Source organism: Saccopteryx bilineata, chromosome 2 (genome assembly GCF_036850765.1).
Source record: "Saccopteryx bilineata isolate mSacBil1 chromosome 2, mSacBil1_pri_phased_curated, whole genome shotgun sequence".
Classification (NCBI taxonomy): Eukaryota; Metazoa; Chordata; class Mammalia; order Chiroptera; family Emballonuridae; genus Saccopteryx; species Saccopteryx bilineata.
In genome coordinates this window covers 133645574-133670540 of record NC_089491.1, presented here as the reverse complement: position 1 = coordinate 133670540, position 24967 = coordinate 133645574, and the positions used below count along the sequence as shown (strand labels likewise).

Genomic DNA, 24967 nt, shown 5'->3' with positions numbered 1-24967 from the left:
GCATGCCGGGTGGATCCCGGCCGGGCACATGCGGGAGTCTGTCTGACTGCCTCCACATTTCCAACTTCAGAAAAAATACAAAGAAAAAAAAATCATTGAAACGTAACTATGGAAATTTTAGATTCATAAAAGCATATTGACACTACTTTTAAAAATCAGTTGAAATTGATTGATAGAGAAAATTTATTAACTATTTCTGATAGAATCAGTAATTTGAATCCTTTAAAACAGTTTAAGATTTTTGGAGGAACTATAGGAGGCATTATACTAATCATTTACTTTATATTTCTTTTATTATATATAGTCAGAAGAAGAGGCCTGACCAGGCAGTGGCACAGTGGATAGAGCGTCAGACTGGGATGCAGAAGACCCAGGTTCGAGACCCCGAGGTTGCCAATTTGAGCGCGGGCTCATCTGGTTTGAGCAAAAGCTCACCAGCTTGGACCCAATGTTGCTGGCTCAAGCAAGGAGTTACTCGGTCTGCTGAAGGCCCGCGGTCAAGGCACATATGAGAAAGCAATCAATGAACAACTAAGGTGTTGCAACAAAAAACTGATGATTGATGCTTCTCATCTCTCTCAGTTCCTATCTGTCCCTATCTATCCCTCTCTCTGTCTCTGAAAAAAAGAAGAGGAAATCGGTGTTAAAGCAAAATAGAGCAGCAATCTGCCATGTTATCTCTTATGCTACATAAAGTGCAAGCTAAACAAAAAAGGGGGATATGAATGAAGGGAAAGACCCTGCACAAATATGAATGGCAGTTAACTTCAGAGCAGGGGTTACTTGGAGACAAGAGATCTTGGAGTGTATTAACCATAACAGGAGACTGGCCTGGGGTTACTTGAATGCAAGTATGCAGGATTCTTAGAGGAATGGCTTCAAGAACCAGATGTTCTTTATGATTGATAAGCTTGGAGACTCTGACTCTTCTCGTGTCCTTGATCATGAAGGAAACATTAGATGTGCAGGTATGGTTGGGAAAAAAGGCTTTGTAGCTTTCTAGTTTTATCAGCTGAGCTGTGGCCTTTCGAACTCAATAAATATGCAGTGGCACAGCTTCTCGGGGCTGATTCCGCCTTATAAGTTTCAGCTCTCTGCTTATACTACTTTCATCTGATGTGTCTTATTCCTTGCGAGTCCGAACCATAAAGAAATCGTAACAATTTTTCGTTGAACACCAATTTTACCTGACAGAATGACGATAAACCAAGGTTATTCAAACCTAGGTATTTAGAAAACATTTCCTTAAAAATGAATAAAATAAGCCTGTCAGTTAAAAAAAGAAACATTGTTGCCTTGGCCTGTGGCATAGTGCAGTGGTCCCTAACCTTTTTTGGGCCACGGACTGGTTTAATGTCAGAAAATATTTTCATGGACCGGCCTTTAGGGTGGGACGGATAAATGTATCATGTGACCGAGACAAGCGGCAAGAGTGAGTTTTAGATGGATGTAACAGAGGGAATCTGGTCATTTTTTTAAAAATAAAACATCGTTCAGAATTAAATAATAAATAAAACGGAAATAATGTAAGTTATTTATTCTTTCTCTGCAGACTGGTACCAAATGGCCTACGGACCGGTACCGGTCCGCGGCCCGGGGGTTGGGGACCACTGGCATAGTGGACAGAGCTTTCACTCAGAGTGCTGAGGTCACTAGTTGATCTCGAAGTCACCAGCTCAATCCCAGGGTTGCTGGCTCCATTCCAGAGATGCTGACCTGGGGTCAGGGCATGTTTGAGAAGCAATTAGTGGTTATACAAGTGAAGTGGAACGAGTTGATGCCTCTCTCTTTCTCTTCTTCCTTCCTCTCTCAAAACAAGCAAACCAACCAACCAACCAAATATGTGTGTGTGTGTGTGTGTGTGTATGTGTGTGTGTGTGTGTGTATATATATATATATATATATATATATATATATATATTGTTGCCAATGATAAAATTCAAACTTTCAAGTGAAAGTTAGAATTTTAGAGAAATTATATCCACCTTTGAGCTTGAAAATACTCAAAACTTTTCTGATGAGACTGGTTACATTATGATGAACTAATAGGATTTTAAAATACTGTATAATGAAACGTATTGACATTTGAAAGCTTTATATAACTCAGTGAACCAGTATTTTTCTTTTTTGGGGAGACAGACAGAGAGAGGGACAGATAGGGACAGACAGGAAGGGAGATGAGAAGCATCAATTCTCGTTGTGGCACTATAGTTGTTCACTGATTTGCTTTCTCATATGTGCCTGACCAGGAAGCTCCTGCAGAGTGAGTGACCCCTTTATCAAGCTAGCAACTTTTGGGCTCAAGCCAGTGACCATGGAATCATGTCTATGATGCCACGCTCAAGCCAGCAACCCTATGCTCAAGCCGGTGACCTCAGAGTTTCAAACCTGGGTCCTCTGCGTCCCAGTCCGATGCTCTATCCACTGTGCTACTGCCTGGTCAGGCTGAATCAGTATTTTTCAAATGACCAATATATGATAGCCAACCAAAAAAAAAATTGATTGGTCTATCGTATAAATAGACCAATTTTAACATGTATAATATGCTTATTGGTCTAGTTTCACATTCTACAATATAGCTAACCTTTAAGAAAGTATTATTTGTTGGGTTTTGGTATGGTATGAAAAAAAAAACTTCCTTTTTCCAATGACATATCTGTAGGAAGCTGGCTTTTCTTTATCTACTTCAACCAAAACAATGTATCACAAAAGATTGAATACAGAAGCCATTGAGGAGAATCCATTTAACTTTTATTAAGCCAGACATGAAAGAGATTTGCAAAAATATAAATTTAATGCTATTCTAATTTTTTTTCTTTTGGAAAATAATTTTTAAAAATGTTTTTATATAGGTTTATTATTTTTAATGAAATAGTAAATACATTTCTTAAATTTCTTTCTCTTTAGCCTGACCAGGCGGTGGCGCAGTGGATAGAGCATCAGACTGGGATGCAGAAGGACCCAGGTTCGAGACCCCAAGGTCACCAGCTTGAGCGCGGGCTCATCTGGCTTGAGCAAAAAAAAAAAAAAAAAAAAGCGCACCAGCTTGGACCCAAGGTCGCTGGCTTGAGCAAGGGGTTACTCGGGCTGCTGAAGGCCCGCGGTCAAGGCACATATGAGAAAGCAATCAATGAATAACTAAGGTGTTGCATCGTGCAACGAAAAACTAAATGATTGATGCTTCTCATCTCTCCGTTCCTGTCTGTCTGTCCCTGTCTATCCCTCTCTCTGACTCTGTAAATAAATAAATTTCTTTCTCTTTTTCTGTTAGCAAGAGAGAGACAGAGAGGAAGGGAGATGAGAAGCATTAACTCTTTGTTGGGGCAACTTAGTTCTTCATTGATTGTTTTTCATATATGCCTTGATGGGGGCTCTAGCTGAACCAGTAACCCCTTGCTTGAGCCAGCGTCCTTGGGCTTCAAGCCAGCAACTGTGGGGCTCAAGCCAGTGACCATGGGGTCATGTCTATGATCCCATGCTCAAGCTGGGGAGCCTGCACTCAAGCCTGCGACCTCAGGGTTTCAAACCTCAGGGTCTCAGTGTCCTAGGTCCAACACTCTAGCCACTGCACCACCGCCTGTTCAGGTTAGAAGCCAGCTTTTATCTGCCTAAAAATACCTCTGGAGAGGAAGCCAAAACAGGTATTATTTCTCCCTTCCCACTCTAGAAGGACGGTACAGATTTCACTTGCTGCCTTCTCTTTAGTGAATTTCTTCTTTACCAATATAGGAGACCCTAGTTTTCTGACTCAGGAAGTGGCTAAAACAAAAATATCTGATATGTTGCCTTTTAGTGGCAAATATATTGTCTCCAGGGATAAGCCAGGAACCTGACCTCAGGCATAACAACTCTATTCAGGGGTTTCTGCAGAGTATCAACACCCACTACATAGAAAGGGCTGGGGAAAGAAGTTTTCCCATAGAGAGGAGGGACACATTAGGCTTCAGACCATTTGGAGCTTATTAAGAGGTGCATTCTTAGATAAGCACAGTCATGTGACTATCTTTTTCAATCTTGCTCTGCAGGATCTGCAATCCTGATTTAATTCTGTGATTTACAATCCAATAACGCCCAACAGAACACCTTTAGGGATGCAGTGGAATGGGCAGTCTCCCTGACAGCCTAGTCAGGCCCTGTGTCCCTTTTCTGCCCAAAGTGTCTCTTCCCTGTCTGGAGGACCTACTAATACTGGGTCACAATGCTGTGACATAACCTGGATGTAGGAGGGGGACAATAGGCCTATCAGAAAGAGAAAAGTTCTTTTTCTTAGAAGTGGGGAGAACAGAAAAACAAAAGGCAGTATATAGTGGAGGTAGCAAGGTTTACAAGAGGAAGATGAAATGAGTGGTTAAGAAAAGTGCACACACACAAAAAATGAGTCACTACTCTTGTTGCCAGTTACATGACAGGCCAGCAAATTAGTACATTCAATCTCTGGTGAGAGGAATGGTATTGACACCCCAGAGAGGCTGCCTAGGAAGTAACAGGAGAGAAGAGGGGATTGGAATAAAGAATGAACAGCAAGGAGAGTTCTAATCTATCTCAGGTATAATTCACAAAATAATTTTCTTCTGGAAATATAAAACTATTACAATACCACATTCAAAATAAATGAGCCTGTTTAGCTCTAATGGTGTCAATAGTAAGTCTCAAACTCCTATTTGATCCCAAGGAAAAAGTGCTCAAGGGACTAGATATTAAATCTGAAACAATTTATTTTTAAGATCCAATTTAAGTAAGACATAGCAGACCTAGGCCCTGGCCGGTTGGCTCAGTGGTAGAGCGTCGGCCTGGCATGCAGGAGTCCTGGTTTCAATTCCCGGCCAGGGCACACAGGAGAGGCGCCCATCTGCTTCTCCACCCCGCCCCCTCTCCTTCCTCTCTGTCTCTCTCTTCTCCTCCTGCAGCCGAGGCTCCACTGGAGCAAAAGTTGGCCCAGGCGCTGAGGATGGCTCCATGGCCTCTGCCTCAGGTGCTAGAATGGCTCTGGTTGCAACGGAGCAGAGCGATGCCCCAGATGGGCAGAGCACCACCCCCTGGTGGGCATGCCGGGTGGATCCTGGTCGGGCGCATGCGGGAGTCTGTCTGACTGCCTCCCCATTTCCAACCTCAGGAAAAAAAAAAAAATGTGCAGGACAGCCTGACCAGGCAGTGGCGCAATGGATAGAGCGTCCGACTGGGATGCAGAGGACGCAGGTTTGAGACCCCGAGGTCACCAGCTTGAGTGCAGGCTCATCTGGTTTGAGGAAAAGCCCACCAACTTGAACCCAAGGTCGCTGGCTCCAGCAAGGGGTTACTCGGTCTGCTGAAGGCCCGCGGTCAAGGCACATATGAGAAAGCAATCAATGAACAACTAAGGTGTTGCAACGTGCAATAAAAAACTAATGATTGATGCTTCTCATCTCTCTCCGTTCCTGTCTGTCTGTCCCTGTCTATCCCTCTCTCTGACTCACTCTCTGTCTCTGTAAAAAATAACTAAATAAAATTTTTAAAAAAATGTGCAGGACAATTCAAAACAAAAAAAATTGCAAAGTTCAAATCAAACACATTATATTAAATAATCAAGAATAGGATAAGCATGAATTTGTTCTCCATATCCTAGAATACTAGGAATAGGATGTTAAATCTTAACTAGGAACAAGGGGTTAAGGAACAGGATGGCCACATTATACAGTGGCAAGAGCCCTGGGCTGGGGAAAATGATCTGGATCATGGTTCTAGCTCTTCCCCCAGGAGAGACCTTTCTAAGCCTTGGTTTAACTGTCTGTAAAAGAAGTTGGAACAGGCTATGGTGACTACAGAATAGCTTCTAGAAACTAAGTAAGTAGCATTCAAGAAGTAAGAAAATGTAGGAAAGACAAATCACTACCAATATTTCTGATAGATCTTTTACTCTATTCTGAAAATGGTTTCTATTTATTACCTTTATGGAAGACCAGTGCAATAAAAGGAACTGCTAATCCAGCAGTCAGTTTTACTGCTAACTAAAGTAGTAGGTCTTAGAGAGAAACAAAATAGTAAGACTGCTTCTAGAGTTAAACTTTCCTAAGATCAAACATGAGATGAACAAGTTACCAGTCCTACTAGCCAAGAAATGTCATACTACAATGCTTTTAACTCAGCACTGTCATCCACCCCTGCTCCCCTGACACTGGAGCACCATAGAAACATTCAGATAGAATTCCCACAGGTAAAGGATCTTTTCCAGTGGCTCTGCCAGGTGATACAGTCTTTAGCCATCTGAGGGAACTCTTTGGTAATCTGAAGATAATGTAAATCCACATAAATTGGGTGTTTATAAGCAACAATGTGGAGAAATTTCCATATTGGTATATATTTATATGAGAAGCACAGAATCTTTTCCTAGTATAATAATCTTTTTGGGGGGTCTTGATTGTATATTTTCCTTTTTAGTTATTACATTGTCTTTCTCTTTCTTCAGCCCTCATATAAAGATGTTAAGGCAGCCTGGCCTGTGGTGGTGCAGTGGATAAAGCGTCGACCTAGAATGCTGAGGTTGCCAGTTTGAAACCCTTGGCTTGCCTGGTCAAGGCACATATGGGAGGTGCTTCCTGCGTGAGTGTGTGAGTGTGTTTGTGTGTGTGTGTTTGTGTGTGTCCCTCTCTCCCCCTTCTCTCTAAAATGAATAATAATAATTTTAAAAAGGTGTTAAGGCAAGAGTACCTCAATCTAGGTTACTCCTAAGAGAGACAAGTTTTGTGTCTCCACACCAATAACATTTATACAATGATTATACTTTAAAAATTGCACCACTACATTCCTGAGGACACATAAAAGGCATTTAGATCATTGGGTTTCATTTGCTTCAGGTAAAAAGCATCTTTATTTTTGCACTTGAAGTCTAGCAGAACATTTTGATGACAATATAGAAACACTATGAATAAATGGATGAATGACTAGCTAACTACATATAACTATTATTTTTTGAAAGATTTTGTGTCATAAATAGGCAAATCAAACAAGTAATCCACAACAAATTAACACTAATTTTTCAGAGAGTAACAGGTCATTTTATCAGTAACATCCTAGAGAGCCTATTCCTGCTCTAGATAAAGGCCAAATAAACAAAAGATGTCAAAGTGCCACTTCATTACCTGAGACCTAGTGGAAAGAGGTCTCCTTTCCGGAGTCTGAGTAGACTTGATCAAAATTACCCACAGCTACTAGTCCACATGATAAAATCATCACATCAAATCCTTAGTGAATATCTTTATCTTAGACAGTTAGATACCATCCAGTCACTCAAAGAAAAGTGAAATCACTTTTTCCAACACATTGCCAAACAAAGTATGTTGTGATTCTGCTAAACTCACTTAGAAGTTTGGCTCAATACAGCCATTCTCTTATAAGCCCTAGGGCTCTCCATCCTTTCAAGATGACCACTCCCCCTTCCATCTCAGGCCTCCGAGGCCCGTTCTGCAACTAATCTGACACCTTTCCGTATTTTGGAAGCCTCAGGCTCCACCACACCCTACCCCTACCAGATTTATCCTACCCTACGGGCTGTGGCAGAATTTTATTGAAACACACACATCCATGATCTGATCTGACAAACCAAGATTTAGAGCCTAACGAATTCTGTTCCCCTCAATTCTCAGAAACTAAAGTGTCCTCACAAATCTTAGGTTGCCATGCACCCGTTCCTTTTGCTTGGAACGTCTGGCTCTTGCGTCGACCCTTCAGCTTCCATGGCCCCAAGTAGCTCGGGTTTCCGTGGCCCCTTTCCTGTTTCTCGCTTCGGGTTCTCGGCTGCAGCTCACACTCAACCTGTTTCCTCGTCTGGAGAATCTGGGCATTGGAAGGAGGCCTGTAAGACCCCCTTCCCCGCCAACCGACCTTCGGGATTTAATACTGAATCGGCAGTGTCCCCCTCGATTCTCAGTCACTGTCCATGCCCCAATCTGTGCCTTTGCCTCCGTTCCGTGACCCCTTCGGCCACCCCTCCGGCCATCCCGCGCAGCGGCCGCGGCTGCCCCAGCCCCCTGCTTCCGGGCTTTCCCTCCAGTTCTGCTTCCGGTGCCCGGCCCATCCCCGGCGGCAGCCCGCCGGTCCGCGCCCCCGGCCCTCTGCGCCGCTCGCTCGCCGGCTCTCACCTCTCGAAGAGCAGCCTCACGGAGAAGACGCCCGCCGCCAGCGGGAACACCGAGAGGATGTGCCGGGCCTGAGGATAGCCGTAGCCGTCGCCTGGCCCCTCGAGGTCGGCCCAGCTCACGTTCTGGGGCATCCAGAAGCGTTCGCTCCACAGCCAGCCCCACAGCAGGCCCAGGGCTCCCGCTACCGCTGTCGCCATCTTACGCCCGCCCCGCGGCCGCCACAGCCTTAGCCGCCGCCACAGCCAACGGAACCCGCGGGGAGGCGGCCCCGGGGCGGGGCCAGACCGGCGGCCACCCCCTTCCGGCGACTTCTTTTCCCTGCACGTCTCAGCCCGCCTCCTCCGCGAAGCCGGGCCTCTTCAACGCCCACCACACCTTCCCCCTCCATCTTCACTCGCAGCTGATTCCCGGGAACTCGGCTTGGGACCCGGCCCTCCAGCCCTGGCCACACCTCTTCCCGAACCTCCCCCCAGTCCAACCCCGCCTTGGAGCCCCGCCGCCGCGCGCCTCGCCCCGCCTCTACCCTGCTCCGGCCCCACCCCACAGGCTCGACTCTGGTCCCGCCCTCTTTTGCTACCGGTTTCGGCCACGCTTCTCCTTTCGCGCATCCAACTATCGCCACACCCCTTATTTCATGCCCAACTCCCTACTGGGGGGGGGGGGGGTCCCTTTTTCTCCGCCCAGCCGACACAAAGCTGTCCGGGTTCCCAAGCCACCGTACCCATCTCGCTACTCCCAGCTCATTCTCACTGGGGCTTACCTCGCCATCTCAGTTGGACCCGCCCACTCCTCTCCACTACTAGAGGCTAATCTGAAATGGTGTTAAGAAAGATTTAAAAATCTAAATCTCTGCCTCATCTAAGAACAGATAAAGTAACTGCAGCTAGTATGCAATGCTTACCCAGAAGTTAAACAGTTTCAAAGAGAGGAAGAAGGAAAAAACAAAACAGTCATTCTAAGGAGTAGACTAGGTTTGCTTTTTAGCTCAGTGGTTCTCAAACTTGAGTGTGTCCCAGCTCAGGCTTAGCTTGCTTCATCTTCCACATGGTGAATTGTTAAAAGTTTCCTGAGGCCTGACCTGTGGTGGCGTAGTGGATCAAACCTCGACCTGGAACACTGAGGTTGCAGGTTCAAAACCCTAGGTTTGCCCAGCCAAGGCACATGTGGGAGTTGGTGCTTCCTGCTCCAACCCCCTTCTCTCTCTCACTGTCTCTCTTATCTAAAATGAATAAATAAATAAAAATAATTTTAATTTTTTTATTTAGAGAGAGAGAGAGAGGGAAAGATAGAGAACAGGGGGAGGAGCAGGAAGAATCAACTCCCATATGTACCTTGACCAGGCAAGCCCAGAGTTTTGAACCGGTGACCTCAGCATTCCAAGTCGACACTTTATCCACTGCGCCACCACAGGTCAGGCATAAAAAAAATAATTAAAAAAAACAATTTCCTGGGCCCAATCCAAAGAGATTGATTTAGAAGGTTCAGGTAGGGTCCGTGAATTTGAATTTCTCATTTCTAACAAACTTATAAGCAATGCCTGGTGCTGCTGGTTTGAGAACCACTGCCTGAAAAGTTTCTCCAAACCCAGCATATTTAACTACCCCATATTTAAAAGACATTAAAAAAAAAAGACATTTTAAAAGAAGTAAACCCTACCCAATCCCATGGGAATTAAAATCTGAGCCCCAAGGAGCAGAGAACAGTCTAATTTAGCATGAAGGAATTAGCTCACAATGATCTCAATCTCAAGATCTATCTCTAGAAAAGCACATTTGTAACCTCATGGCTGTTACAAAACATTGCTCATGAAATATGTAATGAAAGCACACTTGGTGCAGCTTTCATTTTGTCCAAAGCAATCCCACCAGCAAAATGGTGGAACTAAATTGACTCTAGCCGTCTTGAAGTCTCCTTAACCATCTCAAGTCTAAACTGGATCCCTTTCCTGCTTCACCAATGAGAGAAACTCACATTATCCTATTGCCACCATTGACATATCAAGTTCAAACAAATTGCCTTCATTCAGGAGGGCTGAGAGAATAAACACTTTGGTGGGGGGTTGGTTGTTTTTTTCCCCTCTAAGAATGTTTGTTGTTATCTGGTCATTCTCTTAAAATGACACATTTTATTTACTGATCATGGAGCTTATCTTTGTTTCTACTCTCTATACTTTAGGCCTTGAAAGGCACAGAAAATGTTTTTCTAAGTGTAATCTCAGTCCCCATGTACCTGATACATGGTGATATACTCAACTGATATCCATAAATGCCAACCATAGGCACTCAGATATTTTTTGAATAAAATCAGTAGATATTGTACCATGTGGATGGGTTAGATTGCAGGGGTAGTCAACCTTTTTATACCTACCGCTTACTTTTTTTTTTTATCTCTGTTAGTAATAAAATTTTCTAACCACCCACCGGTTCCACAGTAATGGTGATTTATAAAGTAGGGAAGTAAGTTTACTTTATAAAATTTATAAAGCAGAGTTACAGCAAGTTAAAGCATAGAATAATAATTACTTACCAAGTATTTTATGTCGGATTTTTGCTAAGTTTGGCAGAATAAATCTTTATAAAACAACTTACTAAAGTTAAATCTATCTTTTTATTTATACTTTGGTTGCTACACTACCACCCACCATGAAAGCTGGAACGCCCACTAGTGGGCAGTAAGGACCAGGTTGACTACCACTGGGTTAGAGTATCACAGTAAAGGTAGCTAAACCCAAGCCAGGATTTGATATTAAGATCAGCAGGACTGTGGTAAGGTACCAAAGAATTGCAAAAATTAGTATTAATTTTTTAGGAGGAAAAGTCAGACTTCTTGCCCTGTCCTCTCTGTGGAGAATGGAGGGAGAGGAATGTGGGAGTTTTCTGGCTTACAAAGACATACTATGTACTAAGATAAGAAACCCCTTTTTCTAAGAGGCTTAAAAGGCATTTTATGATTTAGGCCAACCATTCAGAGAGATTTTGTAAATATGATTTTATACTTGTGTTCATGGTTAGGAAAGGCTATTATAAATAGAGAGGTTTTTGAACTAGGTTTTGAATAAAAGAGGAAGGAGACTTGGACCCTCTCTCTTCCCCACACCTGTGAGGAAGAAGGTAAACAGCCAGGTTGGGGGGCTGGATTTAAGTAGCCCTTTCCTCTCCCTCTTTCTTTCTCCTTAATGGGTGATTTACAAATGATTATCCTCTGACATCCTGTAAGCCCCCTCCCATCCTGAAGTCGTGTGATTGATGTATGTACCTCTAGAGAAGACAAAGGAATAGGAGGTAGACAATAAAAGATTTGGGGATGTCTTTTGATATGTAAAATGACATTTTCCGCTATTGTGTTACCTTGTAAGTTTTAGTATGTAGGAATGTTTTTTATAAATCCTATAGAAAAATGTTATAAGCTTGTTAATGATTGTGTCATGCTCCCCATCCTTTTCCCCCAACCTATATGTGGTCAAGGGTATATAACCAGCCTCAGAGCTATATTCAAGACTGCACGATTTGGGTCAGCTATACCCGTGTTTGTCATATGCAGCCAGCTTAATTAATAAAACTCCTCAAAAATTCATTTGGACTTGGTGTCTCTACGTAAACCCGCAGAAGGTACGGTACTTTACAACAGGACCTTCTGGATAACTGTTCAGTGAACAAATCTTTCTAATTGACTTTAGCTTGTGGTGGGGCAAGAGCAGATAGTAGTACTCTGCTATCCGTTTAAAAGACCAGGCAAAATTCTGAAACACACAATACCTCTGGAAAACATAACAGAGGACTCAAAAAGCATGACTTATCTTGAAGAAAATCCACACTCCAATTAAAAGAAAAAGTGCCTTAACAATTGGGTCAGTTGTGCCTGACCAGGCGGTGGCACAGTGGATAGAGCGTCGGACTGGGATGTGGAGGACTCAGGTTCGAGACCTTGAGGTCGCCAGTTTGAGCGTGGGCTCATCTGGTTTGAGCAAAGCTCACCATTTTGGACCCAAGGTCACTGGCTTGAGCAAGGGGTTACTTGGTCTGCTGTAGCACCATGGTCAAGGCACATATGAGAAGGCGATCAATGAACAACTAAGGTGTCACAATGAAAAACTAATGATTGACCCAAAAAACAAAAAAAACAATTGAGTTGGTTGTCTGTACAGGCAAGGAAACCAAACACCAAGTATGACTCTGCTCAGAGTAGAAAACAAAGTCTATTTTCAGCAGAGGCATTTGGAAATTCCATTTGGCATATTAGGCATAATTGTAAAGTAAATTATTAAACGTTGAGTACAATTAACAATTAAAAAAACCCCACTGAATTTTGAACTGGTAAAACAAACAGTTCATTTTGAATGTACAGATTAATTCTCTTGCCAAGTTGTTCACAATTTTTTTTTTTTTTTTTTTTTTTACAGACAGAGCGAGAGTCAGAGAGAGGGACAGATAGGGACAGACAAGACAGGAACGCAGAAATAAGCATCAACCATCAGTTTTTCGTTGTGGCACTTTAGTTGTTCATTGATTGCTTTCTCATATGTGCCCCAACCATGGGGCTACAGCAGCCCAAGTAACCCCTTGCTCAAGCCAGCGACCTTGGGTCCAAGCTGGTGAGCTTTGCTCAAACCAGATGAGCCCGTGCTCAAGCTGGCGACCTTGGGGTCTCGAAACTGGGTCCTCTGCATCTCAGTCCGATGCTCTCTCCACTGCACCACCGCCTGGTCAGGCAGTTGCTCACAGTTTTCAAGAAAAATTGGTCCTGCCTGTGGTAGCGCAATGGATAGAGCATTGACCTGGAACGCTGAAGTTGCTGGTGTGAAACCCTGGGCTTGCCTGGTCAAGGCACATTCAACAAGCAAGCAATGAACAACAGTAACTATGAATTGATAAGTCTCACTACACCCTCTTTTGTAAAATCAACAAATAAAAGAAAAAAAAATTGTCTTCCTTTCGGGAGGATTCAAGCTCAAAAAGCATTCCAACACCACCACCTAGTGGTGATATGTATCCATAGTCTTCACTTAAATCACAGCAGGCCTTTTTCTTCCGGAACAGCTAAGGTAAAAGTACCGGTAGGTCCTGAAAGAATGTAAAAAAATAATAATAATGGAAAAGGAACATTGAAAAGTTCAAAGTAAATTAAAAGCTTTATTGAATAAAAATGTTTCAGACTAAACAAGACTGTAAGAAAGAATATTTTACATCTCTAAAAAATATTAGTTAAATCTCTAAAAATGTAGTACAAAGAAAAGCCTATAGGTTAAAACACCTCTCTTCCCCACATATAATTTGGAATATCAATTATGTTCAACAAATGTACTCATTTATATGTTCCAAAGCCTTAATACTAGAACTGCCCACCCCCTTAAAGGCCTATAATTGGTTTAATTGCACCCTGGGTATACTGTCTGCCATAAAAATCAATACATTTCAGAGCTGATACGAATTAAAAAGCTAGTGTCCCAGAAAGGGGATACTGGAAGTGAAATATAGGGTTTATGGGTCTGAGCGCAAGTGGTTTAAGGCGTTTTTCTTTTCTATTATTCCTTCTTTAAACTCATTTTACTCTAACATGCAACATGGCCAACAGCAATATAAAAGATCTTATTAAAATATTGCATCTTTTAGCAAATTATAAGAAGCACAAATACCACCAGAGAACACAATCACTTCGGGTATAGTTAAACTCATTGGCAAATACTATAGCTTATTTGGGAGACAGTGGATCTAAGCACCAACAGTGCTCAAAAGGTGCTTCAGAGAGATGGTTGTGTTATTCTCAAGAATCCAGTTCAGGGCCTTGGGCAGTTGGCTCAGCGGTAGAGCACTGGCCTGACGTGTGGAAGTCTGGGTTCAATTCCCAGTCAGGGCACACAGGAGAAGCAACCATCTGGTTCTCCACTCCTCCTCTTCCCCCTTCCCCCTCTCTCTCCACTCCTCCCACAGCCATAGCTTGAATGGTTCTAGCAATTTGGCCTCAGATGCTGAGGATGGCTCCATGGCCTTGCCTCAGGAGCTGAAATAGCTTGGTTGCGGTTGTGGAGCAATGAGCAACAGAGCAGCAGCCCCAGATGGGCACAGCATCGCCCTGTAGGGGGCTTGCAGGATGGATCATGGTTGGGGGCCCATGCGGGAGTCTGTCTCTACCTCACTGCCTCCTGCCCTTTACTTAGTAGTAAAAAAAAAAAATTCCAGTTCAGGGTGTGGTTTAAAGAGAAAAATGCAAAGCACTAAATTCCCTATATATATCTGAGTAAGAAAATTAAGCTAAAAATTTTAAAAAGACTAAATATTTGATTTCTTAACAAATGAATACTAAATAGTTAAACTGGTATTCATTTAAAAATATACAAACTGTGCCCTTTATACTAAAGTGCATTCAGTCATAATATTTAGGCCCCTAAATCCCTCTGTAGGATTGAATTTGTAGTGTTACAATGTACTATAGTAATCATCTATTTCATATTGCCTTCTGGGAATACAGTGAAATCTGGACTATATCAATTGAAATATTCCCCTCCTCCTTTATAAGAACTTAAAGCATTTATGTATATCACCATGGCTAAAATAGAGGATTTAGGTAATGTTTCTCTAGCATTTAGAGATAAACTTCAGTATGGGATTATTTTTGAAGCAAGAATTGTGTCCCAAAATTACTTCCATATAAATTACAGTTCAGGTGAAGATAAGTTTACAAACATCACTCTGATAAAGGGCAGTGGCTCACTAACACTAGTTCAAATGTAAGGTCCAGCACCATTGCAATTTATCATTCCTCATCCTCATCCTCATCCTCATCATAGTACCGATTTCTCTTTATCTGCTCCTCTACAGACAGCTCTTTGACTACGTCTCCCTCCCAGAATCCCACATCCTGGGTCTTCTGATTCTGAGTACTGAATTCTTTAGTGAAGATGTTGTCTGCAAAGCTGGACCAATGTGGAGACTTGGGTTCTAGTGGAGACTTGGGTTCTAGTGGAGACTGCTGTTTGAAAAGGTTTCTATCATCTTCATCTAATTTTGCACCATTTTCCACAAGATTCTCACTCCTCATCTCAAAACCATAAACTTCCTTACTCCTTCTCCTCCCTGCCTCCTCCCCTTTAGATTCCTTGTTTAGCCAGGTTGTTTTCCCCACACTCCCATTCTTCTCAGAGGCGCTGGTGTTTTCCACTTGTTTCCTTCCTGCCGCTATTCCTCCTACAAACTCTTCACTCTGCTCTGCCATGCTCCAGCCCTTCCTCAAAGGTGGGGACAAGGTTTTTGGGCTCTTGACAGAAGTGGTTCTAAATGAAGCTGCTACAGTGAATGGACGGCTTCTTTCCTTCAGTGAAGAAGATCTTCTGAGCTTCTTTAGATCCAGGTCTACATCCTCTGGAGCTTCAGGCTTGCTGATTTCATCCTCAGGAGGCCATTTTGGCTTGGATACTTTGATCCCTTCCTCCAATGTACTTCCTGAGCTGCCAAGTTCAGTGGGGGGTGGCCAGGCGATCCTTAACTTCTTGGTTTCAGCTGGCTTGTCTTCTTTCTCTGGCTGAGAGGAGGCTTTGGCTTCCATACTTGCAGTCAGCACACCCACTTTAGCAATGGGGGCATCTTCTACTCCTGGGCTCTGAGGGGTCTCCCCTGTATTTGAAAGCTGGGCTGGTCTTTCCAGTGTCTCTTCATTTTCATTTTTGCTTGCCCACAGATCCTTGTGTGGTCTGTGCCCAAAGCCTTCATCATAGTTGCCTTTAGATTTAAAGAGTTGATTGAAGTGAGGCTTGCAATAAATTCTCCCATGTAATGATGCATATGTTCCTAGACTGTTGTTAAAAGAAAAAGAGCATAAAGTTAACTTTTATTTACTGTGTTTACATTACAGTATATTTATTATATACTCTTATTTACAACAGCAGGCTGAAATTTGGCAATTCTAGTATTTTCAGAAGATGATAAATGAGAAATAAAGCACATCTTTAAAAGCACATCACCCGCCTGACCAGGTGGTGGCACAGTGGGTAGAGCAGCAGACTGGGATGCTGAGGACCCAGGTTCGAGACCCCGAGGTCGCCAGCTTGAGCACAGGCTCACCTGGTTTGAGCAAAGCAAAGCTCACCAGCTTGGACCCAAGGTCGCTGGCTCAAGCAAGGGGTTACTTGGTCTGCTGAAGGCCCATGGTCAAAGCACATATGAGAAAGCAATCAATGAACAACTAAGGTGTCGCAATGCGCAACGAAAAACTAATGATTGATGCTTCTCATCTCTCCGTTCCTGTCTGTCTGTCCCTGTCTATCCCTCTCTGACATTCTCTCTGTCTCTGTAAAAAAAAAAGCACATCACTCCTGGCCAGATAGCTCAGTTGGTTTAGAGCATCATCCTGATGGGCAAAGGTTGCTGGTTCGATCACTGGTCAGGGCACACGTAGAAACAGATCAATGTTTTGCTCTCTCTTGCTCTGTCTCTCTCCCTTTAAACTCTCTAAAACCAACAACAATAATAAAAAGCATATCATTCACCTAGGATTCTCTCCCCCCTTTTAAGCACAATTGTTTTATTATCCTAATAAAAATGTGCTCACTTCCTGTTCTGAACCTTCATAAGACATTCTTCCACCTGGTACATGCTCCCATTTTCAAACGATTAGATTACCTTTTGTCAAAACTGTTACAAAAATAACTTCATCCAGTAAGTCTCGCCTAGGTAATTTCACCTATCTCTGATCACTCATATATTTCCTAAGTGTTTATAACCTATAACTAGTTTTATATTTTCTTAAAAAAAAATTTTTTTTTCCTCGTAGTTAGAAGTAAAGAGGCAGTCAGACTCCTGTATGTGCCCAACCGGGATCCACCAGGCATGCCCACCAGGGGGCGATGTTCCGCCCATCTGGGGTGCAGCTCTGTTGTGGCAGGAGCCATTCTAGCACCTGAGGCGGAGGCCATGGAGCCATCCTCAGTGTCTCGGCCAACTTTGCTCCAATGGATCCTTGGCTGCAGGAGGGAAAGAGACAGACAAAAAAGGGAGGAGAGGGGGAAAGGTGAAAAAGGGAGCTTCTCCTGTGTGACGAGACCAGGAATTGAACCTGGATCTCCACATGTCAGGCAGATGGTCTATCGCTGAGCCAACTGGCCAGGGCCTATAACCTATAACTGGTTATAATGGTATTCCTTTATAAAAACTTGAATCTTCTTTCTCGTTTCCCATATGTATTATAATTATTTATTTATTTATTATTATTATTTTTTTTTTACAGAGCCAGAGAGTCAGAGAGAGGGATAGATAGGGACAGACAGACAGCAATGGAGAGAGATGAGAAGCATCAACAGTTTTTCGTTGCGACACCTTAGTTGTTCATTGATTGCTTTCTCAAATGTGCCTTGACCGCGGGCCTTCAGCAGCCCGAGTAACCCCTTGCTCAAGCCAGCGACCTTGGGTCCAAGCTGATGAGCTTTGCTCAAACCAGATGAGCCCACGCTCAAGCTGTCAACCTCAGGGTCTCGAACCTGGGTCCTCCGCATCCCAGTCCAATGCTCTATCTACTGCGCCACCACCTGGTCAGGCCATATCTATTATAATTTAAAAGCACATCTCTACAGCAACAGGTACAATGTGTTGCAAACAGCTGGCACTCAATGGATACTAGTGACTGAATACAAGAAAGCTAAAATTAATAGGAGAATGGTGAGCAGTAGTGGGGAAGTAAGTCTACTCTAATGTCAGTGCTGAACAGGCCTTTAGGAGATTTGGTGCCTTTCACACGGTAACAAATCTTAAAGGGGGATAAAAACAGGAACATTTCCACAGAAGAAATATAAAAATTCAGAAAAAATGTGCTTCAAGGGAAAAATACAGAGAGGCACATTTTAGCTCAATAGAAGGTAATGCTGTCAAGCTAGAGCACTCTAAAAGTGGAACTAGCTGTTATAAGGCTTCAAGCCTGTAGAAGTACTATGCAGATGACAGGACATCTTTGAAGAGCATTTTAGAAGGGATATTTGCTTTGGAAGGAAAGCTGGAGGAAGTGACATCTGGCTGCTCCCTTCTCTAGACTCTGTAATTAAAATGAGTTAATATGGAATATTTCCCCAATTTGCCACATTTATATCCATACTTTGAGTAACCTGGAAGAAATAATACACATGACTATTTTCTCAGAAAGAAAATGAAGCAACAAGGCCCTGGCCGGTTGGCTCAGCGGTAGAGCATCGGCCTAGCGTGCGGAGGACCCGGGTTCAATTCCCGGCCAGGGCACATAGGAGAAGCGCCCATTTGCTTCTCCACCCCTCCGCCGCACTTTCCTCTCTGTCTCTCTCTTCCCCTCCCGCAGCCAAGGCTCCATTGGAGCAAAGATGGCCCGGGCGCTGGGGATGGCTCTGGTCGCAACATGGCGACGCCCATGATGGGCAGAGCATCGCCCCCTGGTGGGCAGAGCGTTGCCCCTGGTGGGCGTGCCAGGTGGATCCCGGTCGGGCGCATGCGGGAGTCTGTCTGACTGTCTCTCCCTGTTTCCAGCTTCAGAAAAATGAAAAAAAGAAAAAAAAAAAAGAAAAAAGAAAATGAAGCAACATATAGAAAAATACATCCTTGCAAATGTTACCACTTACACAATGCTCAGGACACTTCAAAGTAAGGGCTTAGATAAGTATCCTCCTGAGATTTCTTTTTTTTTTTTTTACAGAGACAAAGAGAGAGTCAGAGAGAGGGATAGTCAGGGACAGACAGACAGGAACGGAGAGATGAGAAGCATCAATCATTAGTTTTTCTTTGCGCGTTGCAACACCCTTAGTTGTTCATTGATTGCTTTCTCATACGTGCCTTGACCACGGGCCTTCAGCAGACTGAGTAACCCCTTGCTCAAGCCAGCAACCTTAGGCTCAAGCTGGTGAGCTTTTGCTCAAACCAGATGAGTCCTCGCTCAAGCTGACGACCTCAGGGTCTCGAACCTGGGTCTTTGGCATCCCAGTCCGACACTCTATCCACTGCGCCACCGTCTGGTCCGGCCTCCTGAGATTTCTTAACTTTATGATTCTATGATACCAAGGGAAAACACCTTTTGTGTGTGTGCACGCACGCAAAAGAGAGAGAGAAATAAAAAGAGAGAGAGAGGAAAGGAGAGAGATAAAAAGCAACAACTTGTCATTGTGGCAGCTTAGTTGTTCATTAATTGCTTCTCAAATGTGCTTTGACCAGGGCGCTCCAGCCAGTGACCCTTCACTCAAGCCAGCGACCTTGGGCTTCAAGCCAGCGACCATGGGATCATTTCAATGATCTCATGCTCAATCAGTGACCCAGTACTCAAGCTGGCGACCTCAGGGTTTCAAATCTAGGACCTCAGCATCCCAGGTTTACACTCTATACACTGTGCCACCACTGGTCAGGCAGAAAACTTTTTTTTTTTTTTTTTTTTGAGAAAGAGAGAGAGAAAACCATCAACTTGTCCCACCTAGTTGTGCCATTAATTGATTCTCATATATGCCCTGACTGGGGCTCACACCAGTGACCTGGGGTGAGAGATGGGGTTGAGCCGGTGCCCTTGGGATCACGTTGGCTACCTAGGATTGGGGACCTCACGATGGAGCCAGAGATCCTGGGATTGCGCTGGTGACCTCCACCCTCCAGGGTGGTGCTCTATCCACTGTGCCAAAGGCCAAGGCCCAAGGGAAAACAGTCTACTGAATTAGGTCACAGGGGATTTTACCTGCTACCCTAATTATTTAAGCTTCAGTTCTAACATGTAAATTAATATAAAAATGCACCAATAAGTTCCAGACACTACTATCGTTTGATATGAAATGCCTGTCACTAACTGGAACTTTTTACTTTTTCCAGGGACCTTCAACCAATAAATAGTACAGTATCAGCACAATAGCTATTAGTGTCAGTGCTCTAAAAGCCAAAGACTCCCTCTGGAGGCCCCGCTATGCAGAGAGGTGGCTTGTTTTAGTCTGGCTTACCTAAGTTTGTTGTTACAATAGGAGCAACGGAAGCAGCTGATGTGAAACACCTGCTGGTTGGCCAAGAGACGCTCCATTGGGTAGACTGTCTTCTGACATTCCACACAGGTCTCTCTTGCAGGTGCTTGAAACTTCTAGCAAAAGGAAAAGAACAACTTTAACTTACCATGGGCAGTGATGAGTTAGTACTCTGCTGAGATGGGCTCTGACATTTACATTTATCTAAGGACTCTCTAACCTGGTTTGTCACTTCTCATAGGAAGGCTAAGTCTGCTATGATTCTATCAGCTGATTCTATGAAGCCAAGAGGCTGCCCTGAATTCCTTTCCCAGACTGCTTGGCTGCCCTAAGTGCAGTAGCCACTGAGGATGGGTGGAACTAGGGATCGACTGTGGAGAAAGGCTTAGACAAGCCACCATACACATAAAATAGTATACACAAATTGTTCCCACAGACAGGAAATTAGGAAAAATGTCATCACACACAAGAAGAAAGAAGTTTGATTGTTTCATTCAAGTGCCAAGGAAAAATAGGACAGACTTTTATAAGAACAAATTCTGAAGGAAAAAATTTCAAGGAGAGGAAGAGCTTTTGGCTTTGGGAATTAGGAAAAGACACTTTGATAAAGCATCTTTTTGCTCCCTCCGCATATAATCTTGATTTGCTCAATTCACTAGGCACCATATTTTTAAATAAGTCAAAATTAACACATAAATGGAACAATTTAAAAGAGATTCACATCATTTTATTAGGACTCCAGAAGAAAGCATAGCCCAATAAAGCTATAGGTTCTATCACCTTAAAAAAATAAACAAAGACAAAGGAGAATGAAACTAAGGTAATGGGGAGTGGGAGTCATAACCACCTAGGAATCATGAACTGTTTGTGAAGTGTGGAACAGGATATGGTGAGCACGGCTGTTCTGACTGGTAAATCCAATCCTAAAGAACATAAAATACTTAGTATTCTAGCAGTGATGAAAGCCAGAATTCCAAAACTATACATTTTTACATAATAAGAAATGACTATTATGTAAAATGGCTACTAGGGGTGGAAGTACCAAGTCCTTAGGGGTGTGTAACCCTTGACTTGTCCCAATAGAAAAACCTCAACCAGTAAATGAGGGGGCGGGTTAGGTTAAAGTGGATGGGAAGCTCTCACGTTGGTGGCCCCTTTGCTACCAAGACCAGTGTGGTGGCAAGTTATATAAATTAGTTCCAAGGCCCAGGACTCGAATGGTTAAGGTAAGCTGAAAATAAACCAGGTATGGACAAGTCAGAATTTTGATTTAAAAAGCCTGAAAATAGATTCATAAAAATTTCACACTGCTAGCTCACTTGTCACATGACTCACTAGGAGGTAAAGCAAAAAATAGGAATGGTTTTCCAAGCAGATTTGAACAGGAAAGGAGACTAGGAAATGGGCACAAAAGTAAAGGGAAAGATTTGTAAAAAGAAGTTTAATAAAATTAGTGGGAAACTCCCAAACAGCATCAAAAGATTTAAGAACGAAGGAGCAGAACTGAGTGGAAACGGCTCCTTAATAACCCCGCCCGCCTCCATTTCTAGGGGTATGGTCCTGAAAAGAAAAACCTAAGGAACCAAAGGCCACGGGCTACAATCTGGTTTGCCAAGTGTGATGGAGGTATTTAAATGTGATCAAATGTTACGATATTGAATGCTGTTGGAAGTAATTAAGGCATTATTTAGAGTTCTGAACTCTTTTTCTTATATGAGCACCGCTAACAAGACAGGACTTAAGTGGGGATGTCTTTGAATAGTTTAATTAGTTTTCTCTAAAAGGACTAGGCCCTTGTCTAGCAAGCAGGAGATACATTAAAATGCAGAATAATTGGGAATAATAGTACAATTGAAGCCACTGCAGAGAGCCTGTGCAAATTACCATTCACTTAATGTAAAAGTAATAGGACAAATGGATTCATCAGATTGAAAATCTTTCTCAGCTGCTGGGTGGATTATGTATTTTTTAACACTTGACTTAGTAAAATAAGTATTTTTGCTAGTCAGAACTGACGGAGCAGGAGGCAAATTTCCCATGGCATAGAAGGAAATGGGTAAAGGGGAATGGACGGTTACAGAGCACCCCTCCACTGAGAGAGAACACACCGGAGGAGAGGGGTGCGGCCCAGTGAATAGAAGGGAGAACCTGAGAGAAAGCTGAAAGTTGAGCTCACATTAGGAGGAAAGTGGAAGGCAGGAGCAGAAATTAGGTACCAGGAGCAGGAAGCAGAAGCTGGAAGAGACAAACAGGAACCTTCAATGAATACATAGCATTTAGTGCGCCCGGGAGCGCTTTACTGCTGCTGAGCTGTAACTCAGTTACAGACTCAGATCCTAGAATAAGACTGTTTTCTTTTCTTTTCTTTTTTTTTTTTTTTAACTAACTCCTCTAATCATGGCAAAATCAGTCTCAGTCATATCTATCTACCTGAGATTGGAACATGACCCAGCTCAGGAGAGAGAGCTTTTATGAGCCTTCACCCACAACAAGGAGTGTTTCATTAACAGTTCTTTAGTGTCTTACTACCTCCCACACCTGATCCACAATGGCATTCTGTTGAATGGAGCGTACACCCATACAAGTGAAAAATAATTCTTCTTTAATATCAAAATCAGACAGGCATACCTTGTTTTATCCCGCTTTGCTTTATTGCTCTTGACAGATGTTGTGTTTTTGTTTTGTTTTATTTTTAACAAATTAAAGGCAAGACCCTCCATCAGCAAAAAATTACAACTCACTTTACTGCGTGGTCCGGAACCGCACCCACAATATCTCAGAGGTCTGCCTATAGACTGCTGCTGAGATAGCTGACTAACAACAAGCTTCTAACTAGCCAGACCTACCAGATTCCCATTCATTTTTTATACAACCCCTTTTTAACATTACTTAAGGTTTATGAGGCAGCTGCCCAAGGGCCTTTATAGTTTCATAAAGACAAGAGGATGCCAACATGGTATAATGCCAAGTCAGAGTGGCTGCGGCTGTGCCTTCCCTTTATTTCCTCTGTCCTGGGCTCTCAGCCACTTTCCTGTAATTGCCTCCATGTCTATTCAGACAACAGGAAGCATAGTCAATGCCCAGAAATCTCTGCCATTATGGTAGGCCTGGCGTACATCTTGCCCATGCCTTCATGGCATGCTCAGACTTGGCACAGCCACGTTTAAAATATTGCCAATATTAGAATGTTAGACATTTTTAACCTTTGCAATATATTTATTTCAGTATGTAAGATGTTTTTCCGTCTCCTTTCCCTCACCTTTTTTCACATGTAGAAACTAACACTCCAGGATGTAAGGTGCATTATCAAAGTTCTCACAGTCAGTAAACTAAAACTCAGAACTACTGACACACAAATCAACAAAGCATTTTCTCAATTTTCCTGGAATGTTTAATTTCCATAACTAAAGGAAACTCTTTGGGAGAAGAAAGCAGATGCTAACCCAAAAGAAAATAATCTCACTATAGCACTTTGAACAAACTACAGTCTTTGTTTCAAGTTAAAATTTGTAGATAATATCTTTGAAATATTCAGGAATGAATGAGGTTATATATAAACAATTGATGCTCATAAACACTGTCATGCCTCTTCCATCTGAGGGCCTCTGCTAATCAGCATCTACTTAAAGCTATTTTTCCAACAAATTTGCATGCCTTCAGCTCCATTGTTATTTTTTCCCCCCAAAAGAATTCCTCCTCCATTTATTCCAAATAACTGCAAATTCCAAAGGCCAATTAAACACTTTTTTTTTTGTTTAAAAACTTTAAGGAAAGAATGTTCTATTTAATCCCCAAATTAACACAAGCTTGATTTTTTCATATATGTTTACATTTTAAAAATTTAGACACTATCTTGAAATGCTTAAATGTGTGCTTATGATATTTAACACTCCACAAAAGAGTGTAGGCTTTGGAAAAACATAAACAGATCTCTTCTTTCTTCTAGACAGAAATTCACTTAATTCTGAATATGCAGTGGGCTCCATTATTATGTTGAGGTCATTAATAACTGAAGATAAATTCTTATTCTGGATTTCCAGAATCTGAAATTCATCTTGAAATATAATCTTATGGCAATTTCCTGATAATTCATGTCTCTGTAGAACTTTCTTTTCTTCTTCTTCTTCTTTTTTTTAATTTTAAATTAAGTGAGAGGTGGGAGGCAGGGAGGCAGAAAGACAGACTCTGGCATGCACCCCGACCAGGATATCTACCTAGCAAACTCCCTATCGGGTGATGCTCTGCCCATCTGGGGCCACTGCTCCGTTGCTCACTGCTCAACAACCAGCTATTTCAGTGCCTGAGGGGAGGCCATAAAGCCATCCTCAGTGCCCGGGGCCAAACTGCTCAAACTATTCAGCCATGGCTGTAGGAGGGGAGGAGAGAGAGATACAGAAAGGGGAGGAGGTGGAGAAGCAGATGGTCGCTACTCCTGTGTGCCTTGACTGGGAACTGAACCCAGGATTTCTACATGCTGGGCCTATGCTCTATTGCTGAGCCAACTGGCCAGGGTCAGAACTTTCTTTATGCTCTTTTCTGTCACCTCAGTGCTTGCTAGGTTTCCTGTCCTTTTGGAGTGATTTCTGATATTGATGTCAGTAAGCATACTTAGAAATAGAAGTTCTGATTCTAAATGTCCAAGATTACTTCTCAGATCTTTTGAAGACTCCCATCCTTCAGAATGAGATTAGTATACTTGAAATGATTTTTGGACTCTGGCAGTGTCTTCCCCTGATACAGATAGCTCCTCGAACACCCGTTTCAGGGCCTCAATCTCAGCGTCCAAGATCTGGACCTCCGCCTGCTTGGAGTACATAGCGTGGCGCTAACAGGAGGGGCTCTTCATCTTCATTCTTTCACTCTCCTATCTTAAGTATATTTTTTAGTTTAATGAAGGCTTTAGTTGGGGTATATTCAT

General features: G+C 42.9%; 2 protein-coding genes and 1 pseudogene across 7 annotated transcripts in view; all 3 read right to left on the bottom strand.

Annotated features, from left to right (window-relative positions):
* The window catches only part of CERS5 (ceramide synthase 5), a 39222-nt gene extending 30817 nt beyond the window's left edge, over nucleotides 1-8405 (bottom strand). For 2 of the 3 annotated variants that reach the window (XM_066257873.1, XM_066257875.1), the window contains exon 1: nucleotides 8115-8405. In XM_066257873.1, the coding sequence (XP_066113970.1) occupies nucleotides 8115-8311 (197 nt within the window). In that variant the 5' untranslated portion in view covers nucleotides 8312-8405. The remainder of the gene's footprint in view (nucleotides 1-8114) is intronic. The other variant, XM_066257874.1, reaches the window with a different exon arrangement.
* Nucleotides 8406-13223: 4818 nt separating this feature from the next.
* LIMA1 (LIM domain and actin binding 1) overlaps nucleotides 13224-24967 on the bottom strand; it is a 114249-nt gene continuing 102505 nt past the window's right edge. For all 4 annotated transcript variants that reach the window (XM_066257864.1, XM_066257862.1, XM_066257863.1 and 1 more), the window contains 2 exons: nucleotides 20032-20165; nucleotides 13224-15900 (listed from right to left, as the gene is read on the bottom strand). In XM_066257864.1, the coding sequence (XP_066113961.1) occupies nucleotides 14865-15900; nucleotides 20032-20165 (1170 nt within the window). In that variant the 3' untranslated portion in view covers nucleotides 13224-14864. The remainder of the gene's footprint in view (nucleotides 15901-20031; nucleotides 20166-24967) is intronic.
* On the bottom strand, nucleotides 23866-24865 carry LOC136323716 (centromere protein P pseudogene; annotated as a pseudogene).